At 37.2% G+C, this 23,442-nt stretch overlaps 1 protein-coding gene across 1 annotated transcript; it reads right to left on the bottom strand.

Annotated features, from left to right (window-relative positions):
• Positions 1-1,185: 1,185 nt before the first annotated feature.
• Positions 1,186-12,338, bottom strand: LOC139324513 (vomeronasal type-2 receptor 26-like). The gene is made up of 4 exons (XM_070954225.1): positions 11,499-12,338; positions 8,721-8,948; positions 5,178-5,304; positions 1,186-2,081 (listed from the first exon to the last, which is right to left on the bottom strand). Exons 1-4 carry the CDS (start codon positions 12,336-12,338, stop codon positions 1,186-1,188), a joined length of 2,091 nt encoding a protein of 696 aa, XP_070810326.1.
• Between the last annotated feature and the right edge of the window lie 11,104 nt (positions 12,339-23,442).

The following is a 23,442-nucleotide window of genomic DNA, read 5'->3' as shown; positions in this document are numbered from 1 at the left end:
GAAAATATGATAACCTGGGCAAAAAAATTCAGTTATAGTATTCAATTAGACAAATGGGAAAAACTATGGAAAATAAATTATAAATTGACAATGTCTGTACCCTATAAAGAAAATCTCTATAAAATGTTTTATAGGTGGCACTTGCCACCAGCCAGATTGGCAAGAATGTTCCCCGGCACGCCATCAACATGTTGGAAATGCAACCACCACAAAGGCACCTATTACCATATGTGGTGGACCTGCCCAATGGCGAAACAATATTGGCAAAGGATAAAAATACAAATAGAGGAAATAACACATCAAAAGATAGAACTAAGACCAGAAAGCTTCTTATTAGGCATAGTGAATGGATACTATAAAAAAGAAACATCCTATTTAATTATACATATGATAACAGCAGCACGAATACTATACACACAACACTGGAAGAGTAGTGATATACCAACACCAGATAAAGTAATCAATAAAATTATGGAATGTGCGGAATTAGATAGACTCACAAAGGAATTACAAAATAGGGGAGAACATGACTTTTACTTAGTATGGGAAAAGTGGTATAGTTGGTTGAAAGATAAGAAAGAGATGAAGCAATAGGAAGTAAATAAAATGACCAAATATAATATGATGGAAACAAAGAACAGACATAGGTCAACAAAGATCAATATTATTTATTTATTTATTTATTTATTTATTTATTTATTTTATTCGGCTTATATGCCGCCCTATCTCACAATGGACTCAGGGCGGCTCACAACAATAAAACACAAGCCACAATATAAAATAAAGACCAAAATCTAAATAATTTTAAAATTAACCCTTAAAACCAATTAAAACCCCAACATCAGTCCAGGTCAAGGGATTTGAAAAGCCAAGTTTTTAATTCACAGAGGAAGGTGCGAAGGTCAGGAGCTAATCGGAGCTCCAAGGGGAGTTGATATTAGATAGACAAAAGAGAATGACTAAATAAGGAAGAGTCAAAATACAAAGAGAAATGTATATTATAGTTGCAACAAACTGGACATGTATTGAAATGGATGTTTATATGTTTTTATGTTTTCTACGTTTCATTGTTCTGTTTAGTTTATACTTATAAATAAAAATTGGAGAAAAAAAACTGCAAAAAAACCAAGGTGAAAGTAAGCAATCTGGCTGCATTCAAGAGGCATGGTATATATATAAAAAGTTTTATTTCTTTATTAGTTGCCCCTTCTTATTTAGATCAGGTCTCAGAATAATGATATAGCATTTTGGGGAAAAGATGCAACCCAGTAATCCAGCTGCTGAAGCCAAAATGGAGAAGATCTCCACGGCCACCATGTATTTCCCTTTGGTGCTCAGATAAGTTGGAACAAATGATACCCAGACACTGCAAAAGACCAACATGCTGAAGATGATAAATTTTGCTTCATTAAAGCTGTCAGGTAAATGCCTAGCTAGGAAAGCTACTGTAAAGCTGACTGTAGTCAAGAATCCCATAAACCCAAGCAGAGTATAAAACATAGTGGTTGAACCTTCATTACATTGCAGGACAATTTCTTCAGTCATGGAGTGCATATCAGAATCTGGGAAAGGGGGAAAATTTGCTAACCACACTGCACAAATGCTGAATTGTACAAGGGAGCAAGGTAGGACAATAGAGATAGCCATCCTCTTCCCCACCCATTTCCTCATTTTGGAACCAGGCTTGGTGGCCATGAAAGCAAGAATCACTATGGTTGTTTTCCCCAATATACAAGAAAGAGCTATAGAGAAAATGATGCCAAAAACAGTTTGTCGCAAGAGACATTTCACTTGGTCTGGTTGCCCAATGAAAAGAAAAGTGCAAAGGAAGGAGACGAGGAGAGCAATGAGAAGAATGTAGGTGAGGTTCCTGTTGTTGGCTTTGACAATGGGTGTGTCCTGGTGTTTAATGAAGATCCCCAGTACTAAAACAGAGATGAAAGATAAGGAGACTGCTATGCCTACCAAAAAAATCCCCAAAGGCTCTTCATAAGTCAAGTAAGTTATGCTTTTTCTAATACAACTATTCCGATCTTTGTTTGGGTATTGATCTTCTGGACATGGGAAACAATCATCTAAGTCTAAAAGAAACAAAAAAGAAAAACATTCATAGGAACATTATTATTTTTTTCAGCATCATCTATCAGTAACAGATAAGATGCACTAAGATAGCAATAGCAATAGCAATAGCAATAGCACTTAGACTCATATAAGAGCCTTGGTGGCACAGCAGTCTAAAGTGCTGTTAAGTAACACCAGCTGCCTGCAATTACTGCAAGTTCAAATCTCACCAGGCTCAAGGTTGACTCAGCCTTCCATCCTTTCAAGGTAGGTAAAATGAGGACCCGGATTGTGGGGGCAATAAGCTGACTTTGTATAAAAAAGAACACCGCTTGGGGGGGCAAAAGCCCTACTAAGCAGGTATATACAAAAGTATGAAGGCTATTGCTTAATGCATTGTAAGCCACCCTGAGTCTCCGGAGAAGGGTGGCATATAAATCGAACCAATAAATAAATAAATAAATAAATAAATAAATAAATAAATAAATAAATAAATAAATAAATAATATACCGCTTTACAGTGCTTTATAGCCCTCACTAAGCGGTTTATACAGTCAGCATATTGCCCCCAACAATTTGGGTCCTCATTTTACTCACCTCGGAAGGATGGAAGGCTAAGTCAACGTTGAGCCTGGTGGGATTTGAACTGCCAAATTGCAAGCAGCCAGCAGAAGTAGCCTGTGGTACTGCACTCTAACCACTGTGCCACTGAGGCTCATATGATACTATGATTTTTTTTAAAATTTGATTTATATGCTGCCCTTCTCCGGAGACTCAGGGCAGCTTACAATGTGCTCAGCAATAGCCTTCATCCTTTTGTATATTTATACAAAGTCAGCTTATTGCCCCCACAACTGGGTCCTCAATTTACCTACCTTAGAAAGGATGGAAGGCTGAGTCAACCTTGAGCCTAGGCGAGATTCGAACCTGCAGTAATTGCAGGCAGCTATTCTTAATAAACAGCTTAATAACAGGGTGCCTTAGACCACTGTACTACCAAGGCTCTTGGTAGTTACATACCAGTTCTATTTTTTTTGTGTGGTTTTTTTTTTTTTTTCTTTGTTAAAAATTCATAGTACAATTAACAATGTGATACAGTGGTGTCCCAGTTACATTCTGAGCTTGGTTCTTTGTTATATAGTGAGAAATCATATTTACCCGTAATTAGAAAGGGATAATAAGGGGGAAACAATAGACATAGACATAATAATTATCCATAGATGTAATTAAAAAAAAACTATGGAAGAAATAAAAGGACAGAACACATTATCTGAAACAGCCAATACCCATATAAGCCAAGTTTAAAACTAGACAAATATAAGATCAAAAATTATACTCAGAAAAATATATATATCCACACTAAAAGTGTCAGGGCAAGCTGTATATTGACACGGGGAAAACTCAACACTGAAGATGTTACCTATTTTATAGTGAAGTATCTGCAGTCCAAATAACATAGCTCAAAAAGCACCAGGAGCTCAACAGTACAAACCTAAGACTCATATATTCTTTTCTATTGTCGTATATTATGTATGTATGTATGTATGTATGTATGTATGTATGTATGTATGTATGTATTCTAGATAGTTTATATAGTCTCCTATTCACTCACAGCAATTCTAGGTAGCTTGTAGATAATAAAAACACAATGTAGAAAAAATAAAAGTAAAAGTAAAAAATAATAAAATAATAGCCCTCCATCACCACCCCTCAATGACGACACACACTCAGATCAACTAACTAATGGGCTCTATCCCACTCTGGTTCCCCAGGTCCACTGGCAAAACTACGTCTTCAGGACCTTAGTGTCAGAGTGGGAACCAGTCTAATTTCTGTATGAGTAATATTCCAGAGCGAGGGAGCGACTACAGAGAAGGCCCTCCTTCTGGATCCCATCAGTTGTATCTCCTTAGGGGATGGGACCCACTACACTCTAGTGGGTCAGGTGGATGTGACCAGCAAGAGACGCTCCCTCAGTTAACCTGGTCCCAAGCCATGAAGAGCTTTAAAAGTGATAACCAGCACCTTGAATTGTACCCAGAAGCAAATCAGCAACCAATCATCTCCCACAGGAGAGCTGAAACATGTGCACACTAAGGTCAGCACAAAACCATGTGGGCCGCTGCATTTAGAACCAATTGGAGCTTCTGGATGTTTTTCAAGGGCAGCCCTATATAGAACATTGCAATAGTTAAGATGGGAGGTGACTAGGGCATGAGTGGCTACGAGTAGGGATTGTTGTCCAGGAAAGAGTGTAAATGGCACACAACCCACAGTTGTGCAAAGGCCCTTAAATTTCAACATACCCTGATTTTTACAACCTTCTCTAGCTTTAATTATATCCCAACCTGATTGCTGGAATGCCTTCATATGGGGCTTCCATTGAAGACCATTTGGAAACAGTAACTGGTCCCCAATGAAGCAGTATGTGTAGGTTTGAATGCCTCATAGCTTAGTTGAGTTAAATGATCCATTGTGGCTCCCAGTTGTTTCCAGGTACAATTGTAATTGCTGGGTATTATCTTGAAGCCTGGAATGTCACGAGGCCTAGTTATTTGTGAAACAATCTCTCTCTATCTCTTTCAATTGTCAGCTGGCTGGGAATGCTCCAGATTTCCTGCATTAAATGTTGTCATTTGATGGGAGTTTGGAGGTTAACCCTCCAAACTCCCATCAAATGACAACATCAGAATTCAATCTGAATCCATCTGAATTCTGAGGCATCCCTACTCTTTTATTATTTTAGTAGACTAGAAAGACTCTGCTCTTCTTGAAAATGTTGGATGTGGGGAGACAATTGACTCATTCATCCGATACTGGTGGCAAGATTATTTTTGTTTTTGTAATTTACCTGGAAAATGTTGTTCGCTGAAAAATATTTAGAACACATTCAAAGAAACCTAAGAAGGCAAAATTCAAATCTAAGAAATCTAACTTAGCAAGTTAGAATGAATTGATTAGTGATTATCATCAAATATATGGCTGAGCTATGAGAATTCAGTTCAAATATTCAATTGCTGAACTGTACAATATGAAGTGTGGCTCAAGATTTTCAGTCACTATAATACTGATTAAAAATTAGGTCATTGATAAAGAAAATATATTCCTTTGCTTACCCATTTGATCAGCTATCTTCCCTTCTGGACAGAGTCTACAGTCATAGCAGCAAGATAATTTCCCTTCCGCTTTTATCTTGCTATGGCCAAGAAAACATTTCTTGTTACAGATGGAAAGAGGTAATGTCTGTTCATAAATAAAATTAGATGTCTTTCAACTGAAAAATTATATTTCAGGATTGTTCTTTTCATCAGTTAAAAATACATAAACTCTTCTTATCCAATCCAAACCTTAGCATTCTGTTGTCCAGATTTCTTTCTAGTTTAAATTCCTACACTGAATCCCTCAATTACTCCTTATCACACATCTATTACACTAATTGACTTACGATCCTCAAGATTACTATTCCAAAGATCTGTTCTGAAGAAATTAGAACTAAAAACTGGTGTGGGATAACTTTTAAGTCCTTTGGAATAGGCTTTCTGTGAGAATAGAATAGAATAGAATAGAATAGAATAGAATAGAATAGAATAGAATAGAATAGAATAGAATAGAATAGAATAGAATAGAATAGAATTCTTTATTGGCCAAGTGTGATTGGATACAAAAGGAATTTGTCTAGGTGCATATACTCTCAGTGTACATAAAAGAAAAGATACATTCATCAAGAATCATAAGGTACAACACTTAATGATAGTCGTAGGGAATAAATAAGCAATCAAATCCTATTAGGAAACAGTCAATATAGATCTTAAGGATACCAGCAACAAGGTTACAGTCATACAGTCGTAAGTGGGAGGAGATGGGTGAAAAGAATGATGAGAAGATTAATAGTAATGCGGACTTAGTAACTAGTTTGGCAGTGTTGAGGGAATTTTTTGTTTAGCAGAGCGATGGTGTTCGGGAAAAAACTGTTCTTGTGTCTAGTGTCTAGAGGTTCCACGTTTAGAGATGGGGTCCCAACATTAGCTTGATTTTCCACTGATACTGTAAGCCATTAGTGAGACTTTTGTGATCTTTCCATAATAGAAATCTGATTTTCAAAATTCAACTGTTTATAGAGAATAGATTTTTGGGATTTTCTTTGTTTAATTATTTGAAATGTGGAGCAGATTGGAGACAAATGGAGTTTAATCTTCCCTTTAATGATTTGCAGATAATACTGTACAGGTGAAACTCAAAAAATTAGAATATCCTGCAAAAGTTCATTTATTTCAGTAATGCAATTTAAAAGGTGAAACTAATATATGAGATAGACTCATTACATGCAAAGCGAGATAGTTCAAGCCTTGATTTGTCATAATTTTGATGATTATGGCTTACAGCTCATGAAAACCCCAAATTCACAATCTCAGAAAATTAGAATATTACATGAAATCAATAAAACAAGGATTGTACATAGAACAATATCGGACCTCTGAAAAGTATAAGCATGCATATGTACTCAGTACTTGGTTTGCACCCCTTTTGCATCAATTACTGCCTCAATGTGGCGTGGCATGGATGCTATCAGCCTGTGGCACTGCTGAGGTGTTATGGAAGACCAGGATGCTTCAATAGCGGCCTTCAGCTCTTCTGCATTGTTCGGTCTCATGTCTCTCATCTTTCTCTTGGCAATGCCCCATAGATTCTCTATGGTGTTTGCTGGCCAATCAAGCACAGTAATCCCATGCTCATTGAACCAGGTTTTGGTACTTTTGGCAGTGTGGGCAGGTGCCACGTCCTGCTGGAAAATGAAGTCAGCATCCCCATAAAGCTCGTCTGTGGAAGGAAGCATGAAGTGCTCCAAAATCTCCTGGTAGATGGCTGCATTGACCCTGGACTTAATGAAGCACAGTGGACCAACATCAGCAGATGACATGGCCCCCCAAATCAACACAGACTGTGGAAACTTCACATTGGAATTCAAGCATCTTGCAGTGTGTGCCTCTCCGTTCTTCCTCCAGACTCTGGGTCCTTGGTTTCCAAATGAGATGCAAAAGTTGCTCTCATCAGAAAAGAGGACTTTGGACCACTGAGCAACAGACCGGTTCTTTTTTTCTTTAGCCCAGGTAAGACGTTTCTGATGTCGTTTGTTGTTCAGGAGTGGCTTGACAAGAGGAATACGACATTTGAAGCCCATGTCCAGGATCCATCTGTGTGTGGTGGCTCTCAATGCACTGACTCCAGCCTCAGTCCACTCCTTGTGAAAATCCCCAACACTTTTGAATGGCCTTTTCCTGACAATCCTCTCCAGGTTGCGGTCATCCCTGCTGCTTGTGCACCTTTTTCTTCCACACTTTTTCCTTCCACATAACTTTCTATTAATATGCTTTGATACAGTACTTTGGGAACATCCAACTTCTTTTGCAATTACCTTTTGAGACTTTCTCTCCTTATGGAGTGTGTCAATGACAGTTTTCTGCACAACTGTCAGGTCATCAGTCTTTCCCATGATTGTGATTCCTACTGAACCAGATTGAGAGACCATTTAAAGGCTCAGGAACCCTTTGCAGGTGTTATGGCTTAATTAGCTGATTAGAGTGGGAACTTTGAGCCTAGAATATTGAACCTTTTCACAATATTCTAATTTTCTGAGATTGTGAATTTGGGGGTTTTCATGAGCTGTAAGCCATAATCATCAAAAGTATGACAAATCAAGGCTTGAGTTATCTTGCTTTGCATATAATGAGTCTATCTCGTATATTAGTTTCACCTTTTAAGTTGCATTACTGAAATAAATGAACTTTTGCATGATATTCTAATTTTTCGAGTTTCACCTGTACATTACTTAACTGATTCCAAAAGATGTTTAGTTTGAAGCACATCCACCAAAGATTAAAATGGTTCCTTTTTTATCTCATACTAAAGAAATTGAGGAGGTTTTATTTCTCTGACATTATGAGGCTGAACTGGGATATAATGTTGTTTCTAGATCAGCTTTTGAATTTTGTCTTACACATGTAGAAAGTTGTGCAAAAGAACTATTTACTGTATATCTATCTACATTCATCTATCTATCTATCTATCTATCTATCTATCTATCTATCTATCTATCTATCTATCTATCTATCATCTATCTATCTATCTATCTATCTATCTATCTATCTATCTATGTATCTAACATCATCATCTATCTATTAAATTTATTTACTACATATCTTGCTGCAAGGTGATTTGTGTGTGTTTGCCATATTACTTCCCTCATTGATTAGTTTATGTTTTATTACCACCTATTTAATGAATTTTAAAGATAGCATGCAGTCATATATGAAATTAGTGCTATGCTTTGGAGAGATAGATAAAAGGTGTGTGTGTGTGTGTGTGTGTGTGTGTGTGTGTGTGTGTGAGAGAGAGAGAGAGAGAGAGAGAGAGAGAGAGAGAGAGAGAGAGAGGACATTCTTTGTTTTTGAGGCATATTTTTCAATACTTTTAATTTTGATATATATTCAGCATAATTGAAATATATCGCTAAAGCAGTTTCTTTAGTCAGTTTCATCTATTGGAGGCTGCCAAATAACTCAATCCACGTATTGTTGGTTTTTTTTTAAAAAAAAAATCATTTATGTCTCTGGATCAGAGATGATTAAATGATTTCCTAAAAATTGAAAAATGTGACACACCTGGTTAAATATGAAAGGCCAAACAGCATCTTTAGCAGAAATGGTGAGGAACTTATCTGGGGCAGCCATGGGGTCAATTTTTCCAACCTGGACTCTGAGAAAAGATTTGTTTGGGAATGTGACCCAATTGAAAATATCAAATCCAGTTACTAATTCTCCATTGGGACCAAATGAAATCTCTTCCCCGGCACTGTTGTTAAAGGAGCCTTTCTGCAAAAAATGGTGGAGCTAAATGAAGAAGAAACAGAAAAGAAACCAGTAAGTTAATAGGATTCCTTAAAGGATATGATCAAATCTCAGTTTGGTCCTTTCCATTTTAACAAGTAAGCTGTTTATTTACACTTTTAAAACTGGAAGGAAAATACATTTCTATGGCATGCATTTTCTATTCTATTGCCTAACTTTTTTTCAGTTGAAAAGTTTTCAGATAAAAATACCATCACAAAATCTAGTAAGGGAGAAATCCAACAAATCACTTTGCTCTGATCAATCCAAGAATTGTGAATTCATATTGCTTGCATAAAAGGTAGAGAAGAGAAAATCCTCCATCACAAAAAAAAAAAAAAAAAAAAAAAAAAATGTGGGCCAAGGTGGCCCTTCTATCAAACCAGAGGTTTACCTTTAAAAGATATTAAAAGGATAACTTCAAATAATTTTATATGTCCATTTCCGTCATACAGTTTGAGTGGTGCAGTGGCCTAGAAATGGAGCTCTCGCCTCACAATCAGGAGGCTGTGAGTTCGATCCTAGGTAGAGGCAAATATTACTCTCTCTGGGCACAATGAGAATTTATCTGCTGTGAACTCCGCATTGGTGACAGGAAGGGCATCTGGCCAGTAAATACTCAGCTCCAGTCAGTTGCCCCGGCTCCACCCCGATGCAAGGAATTTCGGGATCATTAAAAGACAAAAAAATCCTTCATACAGTTTAATAGCAAATTTGCTATCTACTTGTGTTAATGCTATGTACATTTTAACATAATTTGCTAACTCTTTCCCCCTTCTGTTATGTAGACAATTTAAGTATGGAGGTATGGAATGCTGTTCAGGAATTCTTAACTCATAGGTCATAGAGACCTAGAAAACTATAGTAGCTAAGAGATAATATTATAACTCAGGAAAGCCTACATTGGATCCTGAGATTTAGCTTACATTTCTCTAGGAAATAACAGTGGATGGGTCCATTTATGATTGTCTAGAAAAGTTATTCTCTGTGAGTTTCAGTACTTCCAAAATTAAAACAGTGACATTGATTGTTGTTGCTGTCGTTGTTTTAACCATTTAGTTGTGTCTGACTCTTAGCGATTTTGTAGGCAAATGCTCTCCATGCTACCCTGTCAAGCATAGCTTCTTCCAATTGTTGGATGTTCAACTTTGTATCAGGTTTGATGTTACCAAGCCAGAGTGTTCTTTGCTTACCCCTTCTTCCTGTTCCACAAACTATTCCTAGCATCACTGCAGTTTCCAATGAATTTGTATGCATGATATGGCCAAAGTAAATCTGATGTAGTCTTATGATTTTAGCTTCTAGTGGTGTGTCTGTTTTATATGATTTTATACCTCTCTGTTAGTTACTCTGGCTGTCCATGGCATACCCAATAATTTATGCCAGCACCACAGTTCAAAGGCACTAATTCTTCCAAAGATTAGTGAACAATATATGCATGGTGATTGAAGTAACTGCTTCCATCTCCTCTCTGTCAACCCCAAAGCTGACTTGGCTGTGGCCATTTTCTTTTTTGTAGTTTTTTTTTTCCTATCAGGATTTATTTTCACAGGACTTCAGGCTTGACACAGCTTGGAGATGAAGTGGGGTAGAGATAGATGTGGTTTTGTAGCCAAAACAATATAGTTGTTTATGCAGCAATATAATTGTTAATTATCAGTTTTAATATAGGGGTGTTTTAATTGTGAGCCAAATTAATTTAATTGGATTTTTTTTTAATTTGATTTATATGCCGCCCTTCTCCAGAGACTCAGGGCGGCTTACAGTGTGTTAAGCAATAGCCTTCATACTTTTGTATATTTATACAAAGTCCTCAATTTACCTACCTTAGAAAGGATGGAAGGCTGAGTCAACCTTGACCCTGGCGAGATTCGATCTTACTTTAATTGCAGACAGATTTTAATACTGTTTTAAATTTTGTATTTCTTGTGTTTTATCTGCTGGCTGTTCACCACCCCGAGTCCTTCGGGAGAAGGGCGGTATATAAATATAAATAAATAAATAAATAAATAAATAAATAAATAAGTCAAGGATATTTCAACTGCCGGCGGCCAGAGGAGGAGGAAAGGAGAAACCAGGCAACCAGCCCATACCCAGATTGGGCAATGTGATTTATTGTTTGGAGAAAGGGGGAACTTTCACTTTTAATGAGGTGGAAAGTGTGGGAATCCTCAGAGCTGGCTTTCCACCAGTTTGTGCCAACATGATATCTCCTAATAAAACTGTTCTTTGAGGAGCCTACTTGCCTCGGAGTTCTGTTTGCAATGGGTGTATTACTTGGAACCCTGACATTCTCATCAAATAGAAACAGGAAAGTTAATAAGATTCTTTGAAGGCACAGGCAAATCTTGGCTTGTTTCTTTTAATTTTAATGAAAAGTAATGGATTAATTTCACATCAGCCTATACTTTTTAAAACTGGCAGAGTATTATGTTCTTCATACCCGAATGCTTAACTAAAATAATGCAGTTGAAAATTTTTGAGATGACAAAATATTGACAAAAGGAGAAATCCAACAGATCACTTCCTGAAATTTGCATTAGTCAACATTACCTGCCATGGTGATTGAAGGAAGAGTTTCCATCTCTTTTCATCAATTATTTGATCTTCTTTGAGTTTGGAGGAGCGCATGGCCCTCAGAGCATGTGCCACAGCATAGACAGCATTGTAGATACTGTAACTTTGTCCACCAAAGTTGGTGGTTTCAAAGACAGTTTGAGAAAGAATCTCCAGCTTCTCTTCTCCAGTGCAGACCCTTTCAGCATTCTCATCTATAACATCACTGGAGAATGAGCATTCAAATGCATCTTTCCAGAAATCCCTGATGAACCCATCATCTTTTTCTAAGTTTGGATTTCTCTTCCGCATAAATTGTTGGAATCCAGTCAGATCCTTTGAATGAATTGCAAAGGAAATTGCACCATGGAGAAAATCAATGGGCAACAGTCTTTGAAGCAGAATGGAGGTGAATTCCATCTGGGCTGCCATGATCCAAACTTTAGCTTTCCTTTCCTTTGCAATGTCATCAGAATCAAAACCATAGATAATGACTCTCAAAGTTACAATGGCTGTACTTTCAGCATTTAAGATCACTGCAGTGACTGTACTTTTCATAATGACGTTGTATAATTTACGTGCTTCTTCTACCATTTCAGCAGCTAAATTTCCATACATCATTTGGGGGATACTTTCTATAAAGTCAAAGCAGATCCTTCTCTCGGAGTACATGGAAAGACTCTTTTGAATGAACCTCTCTCTGTCTTCCTCATACAGAGAAATCAACCCAACCCAGGTCCATCCGAAGTGCAGCAATAAGTGTAGTATTCCTTTAAGTTGATGGATTTCGTCTGGGAACATCCATTTAACAAAATGTGCTGCTGTTTCCTGATTCATCAGTGGAGCTGATCCATATGTGATCTAAATGGAAAAAGAATAATAATAAAAAAAGATTTTTTCCAAAGATTGTGTGATGTGTATGTTTCTTTATTGTCACCCTTGTTTAATTTTTGAAAACAACAATGCAACTTAGCATAAGCCAACCTTCTGGCTTGGCTAGGAAGGATAGACTGCCTTCCTTATCAGTTTAACAACTTTATTTATTTATTTATTATTTTGTCAAGCATGTATTAGATAACAGATATAGGTATAAACATGGTTATTAATACATGAAATGGATACTAATAAAGGGGATATTAGGACAGGGACGGTAAGAATGTTGGTTCGCTTATGCATGCCCCTTATAGACCTCTTTGGAATGGGTTGCGGTCAACAGTAGATAGTCTAAGGTTAAACGTCAGTTGGGTTTCAGAAAGATTTATAATGTGTTTAAGACCAGCAAGGATGGTGATTTTCATTGCAGAATATGAATCGGTTGCCTTCTTGTCTGATGTTTTGGGATATCTCTTACAAGAGGTATTATGAGAACTCAGCATCTGAAATTAATAAATCCTGAAGTTCCCATTTTACACCATTTTTTAAAAAACTCACCTGAGGAAATTTGTAGGTGCACAGAGCAGCTGCCATGTTGAGACAAGTTTTAGAACGGGGTCCTCCAATGACAGCTACTGTACTAGTCTGGTCATTACATTTGTAGTTAGGGATAAATTTATCTTTTGTAGATAGAAATTCCATTGCTAAATGATAAGTTGTAATGTCATCAAAATAGTCGGAAGCAATGTGGAAACCCAGGGTAACATTGGGTAGAATCTCAGAGTGTTCATTAATCTCCTTTACAGCAAATGCCAAAGCCAAGGTGTGTTGGTAATTATGGGTGAGGAACCTTTAGTGAAAGTTATAAACTATGTCAATATATTTCTGCTTCAGAATAAGATAGTTAATATTTTTAAATATAGTCTTTACAGTATATTCATAAATACAGAAAATGTGGTGCATATTCTTTATTCTGGACAACTGGAATACAGTATTTAGCTAATTATAACCTACTGTATGCATTGGGAAGCAGTGATGTGGGGAAAGAGTAGCCTAATATTATACTGAGAAAGCATTAGTAGCGTGCTTTTTCTCTACTGAAGTTCTTCCTCTGGAAAATTGTCAAATTAATGATGAGATATCTGTTCCAGGATTAATTTGGATGTTTGCGATAGCATTCCAATTCAGAATTAATGAAAGGGGAGAATGCATATCATTTCAAGTTTATGCTGATAACATTCTTACAAGTAACATTTGTTTCAGGGGTGCTTTTTCAGAAGGCAACTGGACTGTTTTTTGAGGAAGAAGAAGATCCAAGCTTCTTGGATGAGAAGTAAAACTTCTTCTTCTTCCTCAAAAACAACCCAGTTGCCTTTTGAAAAAGCACCTTTGAGACAACTATGACCTGGATGACTGAGAATCTCTATAGGCGAGTAACATTTGGGCTTTGTTTTCTCTAAAAATTGTAATTCCAAATCCCATTGGCACACCACAGACTGTTTCATTCGATGGTGAGATGCAAAGGAAGAAAATTCAGACAGTACAAGATATAAGTATACTATTTTCAGGGTAACCTTGCAGCCTAATTAGTTATGCTTTTCTCCGCATGAAACATTTTTTTATGGGAAATAACCCATCTAATATTAAAATTTAAAGCAATTGTATTGGTCTCATTGGAGACTTCAGTATTTGGGGAGCTTAAATCTCTCTGAGCCCAGATTTTAGACATCGCTAAGGGCCAGTGCAGTCAGCAATATTGTAACCATTTTATGGATGGATGGATGGATGGATGGATGGATGGATGGAAGGAAGGAAGGAAGGAAGGAAGGAAGGAAGGAAGGAAGGAAGGAAAATTTAGGAATGAGGTTACTTACAGGTACTGATCAAACACATCACGAGAGGGAACACTTTGAAAAGTGATCTCATTTGAAAGAAATAATACCTGATATATAATACCGGCAATGATTAAGTCTCCTGACTGATAATACTTGTGAACAATTGGAAGAGGACTTCTGAGGTTACAGCTTAAGACAGGAGCAATGCACATTGTTTTAGGACAAAAATAGATACGCCAAAGTAGAGAATAGAACCAACTTAGTATATAATATGGTCGTTGAATACATAAAAATGTAGCTCCAGTGTTACCATTCAACAGATAAGCTGAGGTGGAATTAATAAGCCTCTCATGAATGTGAGGACAGTGAGGTATCATACCTAAAATACCTATTCTTCTTCTCCCTACATGCAGTCCTACAATTATATTAATATATTGTAATTTAATGTTTTAACCTGCAGTCATCAGGTTTTTTCAGTGTCTGTTGGGATTCTCTTGAGACATGGAGAAGACAGAATCATGCTGATACTTAATTTGATAATTACTTTGGAGATAATGGCTTACTTCCAATAATACTTTCTTTGCTTGTTTGCAGACTGTCAAAAGAAAACATTTAATTTATCTCACTAGATCAGCTGCACTGCTGTGAAATTGTATAGCTTAGACATTGAAATTGGTGGGGAACACCATATACAGACAGACAGACAGACAGACAGACAGACAGACAGACAGACAGACAGGAACAAAAGAAAACTTTGGGTCATTTTTATTCCAAAGTTTCTTGACTCAAAGTACAGTGTAAAAAGAACTGAAGTTTATTTGCTGTGGTCATTTTTGTCAATCCTCTGCTTATCCCAAAGGTGACTTTTCAAAAGGCAACTGGACTTTATTTTCCACTGAAGACATTTTGCTTCTCATCCAAGAAGCTTGTTCTGCTGCTACTGCTTAGTGCAGGATCTGCTATGAAGAATGGCAGTGTAATGATTGCTTCAGGTCAAAGATGGTCTGAAACAGGGAAACAATGATGAAGTCATGATATGGCTCAATGAATTATAACATACTTATCAGAGGTGGTATTCAGCCAGTTCAGACTGGTTCAGGTGAACTGGTAGTGGTGACCGGTGCTATGCCATCCTATTTAGCCATGTTTTCTAAACGGTGCACATGCGTGCTAGCCATGAGAGAAAGCAAAGTGCATGCTCACATTTCCGGTGCACAGCAAATCTGTGGAAAAATTCTGTGAAACCCACCTCTGATACTTATGATCTCCTTAAGGAGAAGGCCTATATCATCTCTCTCCCTCCCTGCCCCCTCTCTCTCTCCCTCCCTGCCTCCCTCCTTCCTCCCTCTCTCCCTGTCTCTCTCATCTACTTACCATCTATTACCCACCATCATTTAGATTTTTCTCTAGATCTCTAGCTATCTGCATGTCTTTATCATTAGGGAAGGAAAGGGTGTTAATTTAGGAGAAAACTTTCTGAATTTTGAAAGAGAGATTCTTTCAATGGGTCTTTGAGAGATTCTTTCAATCACATGGCTCTCTATACATTTACATTCTTGGTACTGTTCTAACATGCCATATTATTTGTCATTGTCAGATGTAAATGCCTTATTCTCTAATGTGTAAATAGTATATGAACGGGGTATCAGGGGTTAACTTATTCTTCACTTCTTAATGTATTCATAATTCACCACTCCCACATATAGCTCCACCCATTGTATATATAAGGAGCTACCTGCACCCTTTTCCTCGCTTCTATCTGTGAATATTCAGTGAATATAGAATGCCTATTGTAAATAAAAGGAAATATATTTAAACCTTTAACTCTTACTAATCTCATTGAGTCTGATCCTGAAAATATTGCAACAAGCTGGTAGCAGAGGATGGTTAATTGACTCAATAAAAACTTAAAAATGTCTAAGAAAGATAGGCCCAACACCAGGGCCTACAGCAAAGAAATGGAAACAGAACAAGAAATAATCAACGAATCCACAAACGCAATTTCGAGAGAATCCGAAGAATACACCACTGAAGACGAAGAAATAATAGATGAAAATGATGACCAGGAGGAAATCGAAATAGAGAATAACGAACTCAGGTCAGAGATATTAAAACTATTAAAGAGCCAGAAGAATGATGAAAGCTTCATCGCGAACCTCCAAGATATGCTGAAGAACAGCGGAGCAGCGAGAGAGAAAAACATCACTAATGAAAAGTCTAAAGACCCAAAAATAGTGAGTGATATGACTGCAGAGAAAGTCATTGCGAAGAAGAAAAACGGTGATCCCGCGCGAAATTTTGAATGGCAGCCATCTTGGTTTCAACAGGCCTCCAAGGTGAGCGAAGCAGAGCCAATCAAAAAGCTCAATTCAAAATTTCTGGCGCGAAAAGCATTATCAGACAACGAAAATGAAAAAGAAGATTCAAACACCTCAGAAGAATCAGAATCAGAAAGTGAAGATGATTCAACAAACTACCAAATAAAATCAGCAATGAAAACGCTTTTTGCTGCATTTGGGCCAAAACTAAAAATTACTAAAAAACTAACGAAGAAGCGAGCGAGCAAGCCAATGCCTCAAGACCTGCCCGCTCCCATCCTGACTATGAGAGCGCCGACGCCCGAACCCAGAGAGCCCTGCCGATACCGTCCTACGCCACAGACCGAAGCAAGCACCAATGCCCTCAAAAGAAGAGGAAGAGCAGCCGCCGTCGTTAGGACTCCCAAAATCGAACCAGAGACCGATTCGTCTGAAGAGGAGCAGAACGAGCGAGCCGCAATGGGGAGAACCTTCCACGACGACTCCAAAGAAGAAATGGACAACGCGCATGCGCAAAACTACGCAGACGGTCCGGGAAGACATGAACTAGCGAGAAGACCGTGCAGGCTCGTTGCGAGCATCCCCACGCCGTTTTGCAATTTTCTGCATTTACGAGACCACGGACTACCTCAGGTTGTAAGTAATGGACCCAATAATGTCGGAAATTTACCCAGTGACTTCCCAAAGCTAAGGGTTGATGGCATTAATTTGCAAGAATGGTATCAACAGCTCCAGGTTGTCTTTATGAAGGAAAACTTACTGTTTTTTATCACTAGTCCCCCAAAAAGACCTTGGACTCTAAAAATAGATTGTTTACACCATAGAGCATTTTTCTTAATAATATCTAGTGTGTCTCCTGCAATGTATCACAGCATTAAGCCAAATCTGACTGTTTCAGAAATTATTCAATGCATGTTTAATTTGTTTCACAGTGACAGTGTAGCTACCACCACAAGGATGTCTAAAGATTTCTTTTCATCTAGGGTAAAACCAGGGGTTTCCATAAGTGAGCATTTAATATCTTTAAACAAAATAAGAGCTGAGCTGCATTTGAGGGGGGAGGTGATTTCAGACCAAACAATGAAAAGTGTTATTATCAACTCACTTGATCCATCATGGGACAATTTTATGTCACATTTAGACACAATCAATCTAGGATACTTATCCATAGAAAGTCTATCCAATAAATTGATAGCAGAAGACAATTCAAGAAGGAATCGTTCTAACAATCACACAGAACACAAACCATATAGGAAAGTAGCTTTCCAAGAAAAATATAATGAAACATTTAAATGTCACAATTGTGGATCCAGGGAACACAATAGAAGAGATTGTCCCAAAATTTCAAAGGATAGACATAGGTCAGAATATAGAAACAAATACAATTATAGACAGTCTTCTATAGATAGACATAGATATAGAAGCCCACCAAATTACAAAGAGAATAGAGGGGGCAGAGATAATTCAAAGGATAGAAAATCTGGTTCACTGAATGGATTAAATAAACAAGACAACACTAACATACAGCAAAATGAGAACAATAATTGGCTTATTGATTCTGGAGCAACTAATCACACCACTAATAACAAAAATATATTGTCTTCATTTGCAGAAGACAAATTTGTAATAAAGGTAGCTAACCAAGAAAAGGTTCAAGTATTAGGTAGAGGGAATGTAACCTTGCCTGGTCTAGGAAAAATAGAGGGGGTATTGCTAATACCTGAAATACCTCATAACATATTAAGTGCCATAAAACAAAGTAGAGATTCTGACATTAACATTGTTTTTTCAAAAGGAAAAGCGACTTTAGAAAAGAATAAAATAAATATAGGCACTGTGATGATTAAAGGAGGCCTACCTTATCTGATAACAAAGGAGAAATGGTTGCATAACATTGATTCAAATATGGAAGATTGTATTGAAGTAGATGATGAAAATATTAGCAACAGTGACAATGATGAATGTAAAATATCTCATGATCACATAGATGCACACAATGAAAAAAAAAACCAAAAATAGGTAAGCCAATTCATGATGAGTGTGCTCACATCTTACATAGGAAGTTAGGACATGCCAGTTTTCCCGTAGTACAAAAAATGACTGAACACGCAGAAGGTGTTAAAATAAAAAATTGTGAAAACTATTTGGAATGCTCAGTATGTAAATCTACAAAACTAAAAACTAGTCCCAGGCCAAGAAAATCTACTAGATCAACTAACAAAATTTTTGATTTAGTACACATGGACTTAGTTGGTCCATTAACTCCATCAATCACTTATAGAAAACGTTACTTCCTGACAATAGTAGACGATTATAGCCGCTATGGGTTTGTTTATACATTAAAACACAAGGATGAAACCTTTCAAAAATTTAAAGAATTTTACAAACGCATAGAAACACAACACAATATCAAAATAAAACAAATCATGACAGATAGGGGATGTGAATTCATGTCTAAAGAATTCTCCCAATGGTTAAAAGACAAAGGAATGTTACATTACACATCTAGTCCATTTTCTGCGTTCCAGAACGGGATTGCAGAGAGGAAGAATTCAACATTACAAACCATGATTAGATGCACATTGGAAGATGCTGGCTTAAGCAAACAATTCTGGTCAGAAGCCTTACATTATTCAAATTACACACAAAATAGAACCTGGTCCAGTATTGTAAATAAGACACCATATGAAGTGATGTATAATAGGAAACCAAAATTAGCACACATGCACATATTTGGAGTCACTGCAGACGTACACATACCTAAGCAATTAAGAAGAAAGGGAGAAAACGTATCCAGAAGACTCAGATTTATGGGATATGAGACTGGCACTAAAGGGTACAGATTCATTGATAATAATAACAAATTTATAGTCTCCAGAACAGCTGTGTTCCATGAACAGGCCAACTGGTCTAAATTACATCTTAATGAAATATTTCCAAATAAATACAAAGATACAAAATCTCATGAGAAAGGGGCCATAGAAAAGCAAAATATCAACAAATATAAAAACAAAACCAAAACTTGGACAAATAGCCAACACAAAATAAAGACAGACACACTAACAAAAAAGGAAGCAAGATATTTGCATGATAACGATAGTAGACCTGAAAAAACTGTTAGAAACACCAGAAATCAAATGCCAAATAAATACAAGGATTATATAATGCATATGGATGGTGAGCCAACAACACCTAATACATATGAGGAAGTGTTAAAACTCCCTCATGAAGAAAAAGAAAAATGGGAATTAGCGATGAAGAAAGAGATGGAAAGTTTACAAGGATTAAATGTATTTACACCTGCAATTGCACCTAAAGATAAAACAATTATTGGTACCAGGTGGATATATAAAATTAAGAACTTAGAGGGAGGCAATACTCTATACAAAGCTAGACTAGTTGCACAAGGTTATGCACAGAAATATCCGGAGGACTATACTGACACGTATTCCCCCACAGTAAGAACAGAGAGTGTCAAAACAGCTCTAGTGGTAGCATCAGCACTCAATCTTGATGTATTTCAATATGACATACAGACTGCGTATCTACACGCAAAACTAGATAAGGAAATATACGTAAGAGCACCTCACAGTCAATACACAAACAAAAATGAGATTTGGTTGTTAAACAAGAGTTTATACGGGTTAAAACAATCTGGTAAACGATGGTATGATTGTTTAGTAAAAGTACTCAAAACCATGGACTTCAACGCTACCACTGCTGATAACTGTTTCTTTGTCAAAAAGGGTGATGATTACATTGAATTTGTATTGATTTATGTGGATGACATTTTATACATAGGAAAACATAAAGAGAGAAGAGAAACTTTTGTAACTAAGCTAAATGAACATTTCTCGTTGAAATCTCTAGGCAAAGTAAACAAATATCTTGGTGTTCAAATTAATAAGACTAGAAGGGGATTCAAACTTACTCAGAGAGATAAGATCATAGAACTTTTAAATAAATGCAATTTAAACAATGCCAAACCTTGTGATACTCCTATGCAAACTGATTTTCTAAGAAATACTGATGAATCTTCCCCCGAATTCAAGGATAACACATTTTATAGATCAATCATAGGTTCACTTCTTTATATATCTAATTGGACAAGACCAGATATCGCCTTACCACTCAATTTATTATCCAGACATGTCAGCAAACCAACAATGTATCATTGGGAAGCTGTTAAAAGAATTTTAAGATATCTGAAAAGTACACTAGACTTTTGTTTAATGTTAGAACCTAATGATAATAAAGAACCAAGGCTTACATGTTACGCAGATGCGGACTGGGCTGGAGACACCTCATGTAGAAAAAGTACATCTGGTTATATATTTCTCTTAAATGACTGTCCAGTTTACTGGTACACTGGTAAACAAGAACTAGTGGCCACTTCAACGACAGAAGCGGAATATGTTTGTTTATCCAAAGCTGCAAATAACCTTGTATGGTTTAATGATTAATTTCAGATGTTTGGAAAAAACCTGCTTTGCCTTTTGTTATGCATGAAGACAATAAAGCAGCCATTGAAATATCTAGATCTGATGCCATTGGACAAAGGTCTAGACACATAGATATAAAATTTAAACATGTGAGACAATTATCTCAGGATGGATTTATTAAAGCAGTGCATTGCGATACTTCAGAACAATTAGCTGACATATTGACAAAGCCTTTACCTTCTAAGCAGCATAAATATTTAACTTCTAAGTTATATGTTTTGTATTGTCCTGAATCTGAATGTAATTGGTGTTGCATAACGAATCGGCATTTAGAGGGGGATTTGTCAGATGTAAATGCCTTATTCTCTAATGTGTAAATAGTATATGAACGGGGTATCAGGGGTTAACTTATTCTTCACTTCTTAATGTATTCATAATTCACCACTCCCACATATAGCTCCACCCATTGTATATATAAGGAGCTACCTGCACCCTTTTCCTCGCTTCTATCTGTGAATATTCAGTGAATATAGAATGCCTATTGTAAATAAAAGGAAATATATTTAAACCTTTAACTCTTACTAATCTCATTGAGTCTGATCCTGAAAATATTGCAACAGTCATGTTGTCATAGAGCAAGAGTAAGTTATCTACATATATTCTTTCCCATCATGTCATAATTTAAATTTTAATAAAGTTTGAAGTGTTTGCAGAATGGTGTAACATCATACCCAATGGCTATTTGATATCTAAAGACCATGACTGAATTAGATGTCATCCAAGACTCGGGAATAACAATGACATTATAATTAAACAACCTGACAAAGGCAGGACAGTTGTCATCATAAGTAAGATAAATTACACCACAGAAGATGAGAAAACATTTCTCCAATACCATCTTCTTCCAGTGTCTCTCTTCAATTCCCACAAAAGCATATCACTAGGACAGGAAATTATGGTCTCCCAGTTTCGTGCCAAGTGCACCTTACCTGCTACACCAAAGTGGCTGTCCAATTTTCAAAATTTGGATAGGCAATATTAGTGGAAATTATCCTGTACAATTATTTTCTCTCCCAGAAAAATTTCTGGGGCTAAAAGTGAGAGTGCTAGAAGTCTGGGATCTTTAGCACTCTCAGCCAGCTGCTACTATCCCCAGGCTTCAACTTTAGTACAAGTGCTATCTCTGCCATAAAGAAATGTAGCCTTTCAATGCTGAGAGGTTCATAAAAAGGAGGAATGCAATAGAGGGAGAAGAGAAAAAAGTAGGCAGCCATAATAGAGGGAAGCAAAGGGTCTCCCCTGTGTTGTCTCTGTTCTATTTGCCCCTCTCCCAACTTCATGAGAATCAAGTATAATGAAGCATATTAGAAGCAATTCTGAATTATCAGAATGTGGCTTCCCAAGGAAGTTTACACAGTAGTATGCAACATTGTCTTTTTCCAAAAATGTTTGCATTTTTGCATTAGTTGTAATGAAGTGCTGTTGCAGTGTGATTGCTCCTTTGCTAGTTGCTATGGAACTCCAAGCAATGGGCATGGTCAGATATGAACCTTACCAAGGTTTGCTGCTTAATGTAGTTTAAGGTCCTGGCAGTTGTGTAATAATCCTCTTGTCTGTGTCAATTTGTAAAGCATTCCTGGCCTGTTCACAAGTTGCCATAGGTGGGAGGGGGGAAAACTGATGGAGCAACACGGCAGCAACCAGAAGCACATTCCACGCATAACTTTCTCAAGGCTGCAACCTAGGTTACCAGACCCAGCTGGAGAGGCGTGTTTTCTATAGCCCGTGAAAGTGCTCCATTGGAGAATGTGATTTATGACACACTCTAGGAGCAGGGGGGAAACAGGGTCATAGTTGGGACGTAAATTACATGGGGCAGAGCTGACTCCACTTGGGTATGTGCCAACATGTTGCTCCTAATAAATAACTGGATTTTTTAAAAAACTTGGCTCTAGACTCATGAATTAATTAGGGCATCTGTCAGAACCCTGACAGCCTGCTTGTAATTGCTGGCAATCTCCAGATCTCACTTTCATTTCCCTATCTGCAGATTTGTTATCATCTTTCCTCTATAATTCTCCTCATTCCATCTTAGCATTTGCTTTTGTAGGCTAACAGACTGGGTGTGGTTTGGCTGCCTCTGGATGTCAGCACATCTTAGAAATGGCAGGGTATGGCTCATTTATCACATGAAGATGAAACACCTGCTTGGATGCCTGGGAATAAAGTTATGTGGGGTGTTTGAATGTGTGAGGTAAATAGAGCTGGGAAGCCTTTCTGCCACACTGCACCTGAATGCAAATTGAAAGTTGAAATAGATCAGTCAATGAATAGGCATAGCAACTAAGTCAGCCAATGGGGGCTTTGGATAGACATGGTAACAGGTCAGCCAATGGGAACTGTTTAGAAACAGAAACTTAAGTAAGAAGTCTGAGCATAGCTTAACCCTGCAGCTTTAAACTCTGATTCTGAT

The sequence above is a fragment of the Pituophis catenifer genome, unplaced genomic scaffold (genome assembly GCF_029215685.1).
Source record: "Pituophis catenifer annectens isolate HBS135680 unplaced genomic scaffold, rPitCat1.0.hap2 SCAF_15, whole genome shotgun sequence".
Lineage (NCBI taxonomy): Eukaryota > Metazoa > Chordata > Lepidosauria > Squamata > Colubridae > Pituophis > Pituophis catenifer.
This window is presented reverse-complemented; position numbering and strand designations above follow the sequence as displayed.

Coding starts and splice junctions, on each gene's coding strand:
- LOC139324513 (XM_070954225.1), bottom strand. CDS start 12,338: ATGAATCAGGAAACAGCAGCACATTTTGTTAAATGGATGTTCCCAGAC. Junction 8,949..11,498: donor TCCTTCAATCACCATGGCAG/GTAATGTTGACT, acceptor TTCTTCATTTAG/CTCCACCATTTTTTGCAGAA. Junction 5,305..8,720: donor GGCCTTTCATATTTAACCAG/GTGTGTCACATT, acceptor ATTTATGAACAG/ACATTACCTCTTTCCATCTG.